Consider the following 6,420-nt stretch of genomic DNA (forward strand, 5'->3'; position numbering starts at 1 on the left):
CTTTTTGAAATGGCAATTCGAGAACACCATGTTACTGAACCTACATTTTAGCTATAGGTGATTATGATAAATGGACAATGAAATATATCGGCACTTGAGGCACGATTTGCATAGCTACCGATAAGCAAGGCACCTGGAGTGCAGTGTTTATTGAGCATGTAATAGTGACATCTGACGTGAATGCTATCTCAGCATCAGATGACTTAGCTCAAGGAAAAAAGGTTCACATTATATTCACCCTGATTATGGCTAAATGAACGCAAGTGAGAATGCCTGATGTCTGAGAGGCTGCTATCGAAGTCATCAATGTGTGAAAAAACGAAGAAAGGTTAACTGGAAAATGAAAGCTTGAAGTGAGGAGTCATGGCCGAACAACGAATGTCGCTGCAAGAATCGTTTCAACAGAAGCCCGTGTATTCGTCAGGTTGTGAGGCAGAATAGTTTCCTTGTGAAAATGTTCAGTTCTGCGACATTTCTTGCTCGACCATAGCTAATAATATGGGCCATACTAGAGTTATACGGACACATTAAACCGCAGTCGAACCCTATCGCTATCGAATCTGCCTCGTCTGCCTTTGGCATTAATAATGATTCGGTCATGAAGGGCTCTCTACTTTGCATTGCTTTACATAAAGTAATGCTAAGGTGAAATACTGTTGCCGGTACCACGGTGGATAAATACTTACCGATGCTCATAGTTCTGTCATTGACAAAAGTACGTCAGTTGCCGACTGAATCTTCTAAGCTGCCCAGTGTGCATTTTTGTTTAGATGCGTTCAATAACCAATTGTCCGCGAGAATCTTTGAGGACGCTCATGAGCTTATCAATAGGTTCACGCTGGCTTCAATGATCTCTATTGATGTAAAGTTTTATTGCAGAAAGAAATACAAAGAAAGCAGATTATTCATTTATTTTCCCGCTTTGAAGACAAATTGAAACAGGGGCCCTAGTCGAAGAGGTAGACTTTCTCTCCTTTTTCCACCGCATCCGCAACCTTGTTGAGAAGCTGTGCAACCCTTCTCATGTGCTCGATCGTTAGGTCTTGAGGGGAATCGGCAGTGCCTTCTGCAGAATACAAAGCCGGCGAGGCCTCGGCTGACCGTTGGAGCCACTTCCCCAGCTGCTCTAGAATCCAGCCGACAGGCTGCTTCCAGTACGGTGCGGTTGCGTCATCTGTGAAGTCGTCTGTGAGATATGAGAGGGCCTTGGAAGGCTCGCACACATAACATAAATTTTGCCTCACCAGTACGTATAGCTGTACGGGAGTTCAAGAAATGTGCCCCGTAGTAATTACAAGCAAAAGTATGGAACTTGTTAGGAATTTTTGTAGTGTTGAATAATGTTGCATATTACAGGGCAAATGCAAGCATCATAGGTTTATTGCTGCGTTCCGCCCTCTAAGTAAAGAGTCGCGTCAACTACTATCCAAAAACTAGTGACGGTCTGTCACAAACTTTACTAATGCCTTTCTAAACAGATTTAGCAATATTGAACGTAGCAGCATCTACCACCCAGATAAAACAAAAGGAAACGGCAGTGCCACGTGGATTACTCAGTAGGTAACACTACAAAATTAAGATGCTTAAACGTCATCCTTGCCCTAACAATTATAAGCTTTACCCACAAAAAAAAAACATTTTTTACGGGTGAGCGCCTATGCATATATATGATTATATAAAGCAATTAGCATAAACCTGTTCATTTTACAGTCTGTGCACAATTTCCCAAAGCCAGACAACTTGCTAATTCAACTTAATGAATGAAATAGCTCTTCGTGGCAAGGTAAATCTAAAACCGTGAATACATAGCATAACGTAAGCCATCCTGTGGCTATGCATTGTGCAATGTGCGGCTGAACATGTGGCGGGTTCAATCCGAGCAGCGCCCAACCAATTTCAATGCGGCTGAGATGCAAAAATGCTTGTAGGAATGATTAAGGTGCCCGTTAAGGAAGTCCATGTATTCCAAATTATTTAGATTCCCCGACTACGGATTACATTCTCATAATCATGTCGTTATTTGTGCAGTAAAACACAAGAATTCATATGATTCTGAGGTTAGCTTCGTAACGTCAACACTTTACAAGTCTTACTGTATGTAAAGGAATAACTTGCTTAGTTTCAATTTTTTAATGCCTTAGGCAACTTCTAGGGTCTTATTGTTTACGAAATATCCTATCTTCGCTTTGTTAGTAGCTTTTTGCTCATAATATCGTCTAGTAGCAGTGTAGCAAAGGTCAGAGATACCCCTAGCATTGTGTTCCAAGATGGTAGGAGCTTGTAACGCCCTGTGTATCAGTGCATAAGAATTATTTATATTGCATTATTGCCTTTACCAACGAATTGGTCCTAGAAAATTTCGATACTACATAGGGGTGATATTCACTGCAACTGATAATTCATAGATTTGTGTTTGATACGCAAAGTAAATTGCAACGTAATCCTTCTTTATTCACTAACAAAAGCGTCTCTGCTAGTAGCAAAATACCAGCACACTTTTCGGGGATATTGCACGATTTTACTTTGTGTTTCTTTATTGAGTATCATATTGCTCAGGGAATATAAAGGCTCTAATCATTCTGGCTACATATTATCATGAAACTGTTAAATTCGGAATAAAACGTAAGTTTCGCGCGTGTTCTCGAGAAAGTTTTAGTAAAGCCTATTTATCTCATACATTGTAACCATTTGAAGTAAAAAATAGTATTTGTTTTGCTTACCTTCGTCCACTTCATCCCTCTGGTACCTGAATCACCAAAACATGCCAGATTGGCAGAAGTTCGTCATGCAATACGCAACAAGTGTACCGATGAGAAAATGAATTCAATAATAAAAATTAACGTTGCCTCTACTCACTCGGAACTTCCATCTGAAAGACAGAAAATAGTTAATACCTTAGCGAAATCTCGTACACTTTGCAAACAAAAAGTTGAAGAAATACAGAAACATTTACTTACATGCACTCGTCACGGCGAGAATCACCACTAGAAAGGTCACGGCTAACTTCATTCTCGTTTCTGGCTACTGTGAAAAAAATATGTGTGAAAGACTGATAATTCCGTAGGTACTAATCAATACATTATTAGGCTAAACATGTTTCATTCGATGCTTTGCGTTAATAGAGTTTCGCTTAGGCAAATGGAATAAGCTCGAAAATAGATTAATTGCATCGAGTAAGTGCGTCATAGGTGCATTAGCTCCACCTACAGTTATTCGCTCCTCCCAGTATCTACTCTAAATTCCTCAGTCACTTTCGGTTGATTATTTCCAGGCTACTTTGATTAGGCCGCCTTCAATAAGTTATTGATCTCCAATAGGCTCCTCACACTTCCAGCCTTACGCTGACTCCACGTCACGTGAATTCAACCAAGACGTCATGGGCAACCATGCATAGTGAATGATATGCGTTATCCTAAAGTGAGCCCTATGTCACAATGTATTCCATGAAATAAATGCACTATTGGCGTTTACTTTCAAAATACCCGTAAGAACCTACAATTTCACTCAGTATATCACTTCGTAGACTCCATTTTAGAAATGGTGACTCTGAAAAACACGCAGAACAAATGACACGATTACAGCCTCTCATTCACGTTGCCAACATTCATTTTCCTTCTTGATTGCACTTATTCCTGGCATTTAACATCGCTTCATTTTAATGCAAGCTATTTTGATCGACCGCATGAAACTTCGACAGAATAATTCAAATAGCTTTCTGAAGTAATTAAAATTAGAGCTTTTTAAAGCACCACCGAGGTTATAGTAGCAGGGAGTGCTATTGAATACTTCAGAAGAAACATTACCTATGGGGCTGGAGAATCACCTGAAGCTGTACCGGACCCTGTGACAACGGAAGCTTCAAGTGCACTTTATATGTCCACTGAACTTCCGTCCGTATCACGTCTCTTGATGTCGTGTCACACACTTACGACATAGGCAGTAGGTTTCACTGCTCTAATATTAATTCTTGGAAAGAAGGGAAGCAGCTGATGGCTCCCTTATCTACGCGAAGATTTTCCCTTGAAACTGTGAGCAGGTGTTGTGTGAAAAATACCTTCTACGTCAGCTTTTATTCCTATCTGCCGATAACAGCTTCTGAAGCCCTCTCCTTGCACGTGCATTGGGACTATTTGTTTCTCTACACGTCGCAAACCAAACTGCAAAGAACTGTGGTCTCACCCAGTTTTATGAGTTATGTTCATGCTGTACATATTACATTCCAATCGTAAATGTGTGATCAGGTTTATTATTTCACCTGCGCAATGCCACAGCCAATAAAATTCTAATACGTGCTTGTGGCTGCATGATATTAACCAAGATATATTACGAAGGTTTAGCATGAACGTGCAGAAGCGAGCACTCACAGCGTTCTTGAATAGCGACATCATAACCTAAATGTGGGGCTTAGAGTAAGTACCAAAATACGAGCATAGACTCGTATTAGCACAGAATCGGCGTGATCGGGAAGAATATTTTTATAGAAGTTATAACCAGTGATTCAAAACCCGAACTACGAATTCTTTTGGGCAGCTGGGCTTTTATTATTTTATGGTTACGTTTACGGCATAACAACTATCAATAGATTTCATTCACGATCAAGTTGGTGAAGTGCAGCTACAAGAACAGCACTCCAAAGGTAGCGCGTGCGGCGAGCGGTGGACAGTGAGAGAGCTTTGATCTAGGGTGAAGGCATGCAGGTTGGCTAATAAAAAATGTAATCTATCAGAACAAAACGCCATATTCGAATCAAAGGAAAGAGGCAGCAATTTGTGGACTAAATGTCGGCTCATTTGTTCAGCGGACGTTTCTTTCGTGCAGAAAAAAGAAATTATATTTAGCCAGTTCATACTACCCACTTTTATACTTCTTGAAACAGCCTTCACACTTGGCAATATAAGCGTACTTATTTGTGGGCGTACTTAATTTGGTTATATGCAATTCTGTCCCTGTGCAAAACTTCCAAATTCCTGTAGTGCGTTCATTTTAAAAAGTGTAGAATACAGCAGCAATTTTATTTCAGTGTTTATTTATACCTCACACATAAGATCAAGTTTATGAGGTTTCCTTTTATATTTGTAACCAACAATACGAACAGATAAGTAGGTGTTATACTATACAGCAAATCGATCTATCTGCATATTTCAACTAAGAGGTGTTTATTGTAAACTTGCTAATTTTTGCACAGTTGCAGTTTACAGAAGTAGGCAAGCGGTAGTTTTATTAAAATATAGGAAGACACATAGCGAACTTTATTACAAGATTTTTAACCTCTATTTGCCTCAATTACACTTTATTTTATAGAAGGTTTCACTGAACCTAAGGCGCTGCGTACAGTCATCAAGTCTAAATTGAATTCTTGAACACGAATGTTTCTATGTTTACTCTGAAGGTACGGTTCGCGAACTGCGGTACATATGCTACGAAGCGGACATGTAGGCACCGCATGGAAATAGAAGACTGTGTCGATTTCATCGTAAGCTTCGCTAGATCATTCTCGTTTCCCTTACCCTTGCCATACCCGGTGGCACGTTACTAAGACCAGGCCCTCAACTTTTTCCCTGTTAAAATTCCTCTATTCATTTTAGGTAAAACAGTCCATTATTTGTATAGGAGCATGGCAGCCTGATTGCGGATAATATGCTCTGGTACTACCAGCTTATTGTGTAACATCGGCTACATTACCTTGACTATCACTGGACACGTTGATGATCAAGCGTAATGTGAATGTATGTGTTGCCTCTGTAACTTGGAAACCCTTTAGCTTGCTGATTCCATTCAATTAATTTATTTATTTTGTGTCGTTTTGCTTAGGACCTCAATGCTCCATTCTCGAAGCCTCCTTTTTCACAGACAAATACTTAAATGAAGGGCTCCTTAGAATTAGAATGTGACCTCAAGGCAGTCCAATTGTGAAAGTTTGAGATTAAAATTGGGGTGGGGGGGGGGGGAGTAAGGAAAATAAAGAACTGACATTTACACCATCACACCTGGTCATGATGTTCACATCATTGCGACAACGCCTCAAGTGCAAAAAATACGTGGTATTACTGAGGTGCTTTTGTCTTTGGAGTGTCACTTCCAAAGTCGAAGCTTTTGCCTATGCACTATGTCTCTGAGTGTCTCAAGCAGCATTCCGGGAGAGTTTCTTGCACCAAAGAACACACGACAACTGCAGCAATATCACGAAATCTAGAAGTAGATGACAATGTTTACCTTCGCGACCTTTTGTCTGCAGCTAAAGCTCCTGGAAACGATGGAAACGAAACTGAACAAGCAATTTTCGCGCGCAGCTTGTAAACAAAGCTTACCGAAATACGCAAGGACAGTATAAGGGCCTCCTATTTTAGGTACAGGTGAAAATTTTTTGAGAATCGTAAGATAACATGGTCTGTCTGACGACAAGTTCTTCAAATTTAGGCA

General features: G+C 40.2%; 1 protein-coding gene across 4 annotated transcripts; it reads right to left on the reverse strand.

Annotated features, from left to right (window-relative positions):
* Positions 1–896: 896 nt before the first annotated feature.
* LOC135903104 (uncharacterized) lies at positions 897–3,938 on the reverse strand. 4 transcript variants are annotated; one of them, XM_065433487.2, is made up of 5 exons: positions 3,804–3,938; positions 2,958–3,024; positions 2,857–2,869; positions 2,721–2,746; positions 897–1,174 (listed from the first exon to the last, which is right to left on the reverse strand). In XM_065433487.2, exons 2-5 carry the CDS (start codon positions 3,007–3,009, stop codon positions 948–950), a joined length of 318 nt encoding a protein of 105 aa, XP_065289559.1. In that variant the 5' UTR covers positions 3,010–3,024; positions 3,804–3,938; the 3' UTR covers positions 897–947. The 4 variants fall into 4 exon arrangements, with proteins under 4 accessions (XP_065289559.1, XP_065289557.1, XP_065289560.1 ...); XM_065433485.1 differs by having other exon boundaries at positions 897–1,186; positions 3,804–3,933; XM_065433488.2 differs by having other exon boundaries at positions 2,958–3,021; positions 3,804–3,931.
* Positions 3,939–6,420: the final 2,482 nt, after the last annotated feature.

This window comes from Dermacentor albipictus, chromosome 1, assembly GCF_038994185.2.
Source record: "Dermacentor albipictus isolate Rhodes 1998 colony chromosome 1, USDA_Dalb.pri_finalv2, whole genome shotgun sequence".
Taxonomy (NCBI): Eukaryota; Metazoa; Arthropoda; class Arachnida; order Ixodida; family Ixodidae; genus Dermacentor; species Dermacentor albipictus.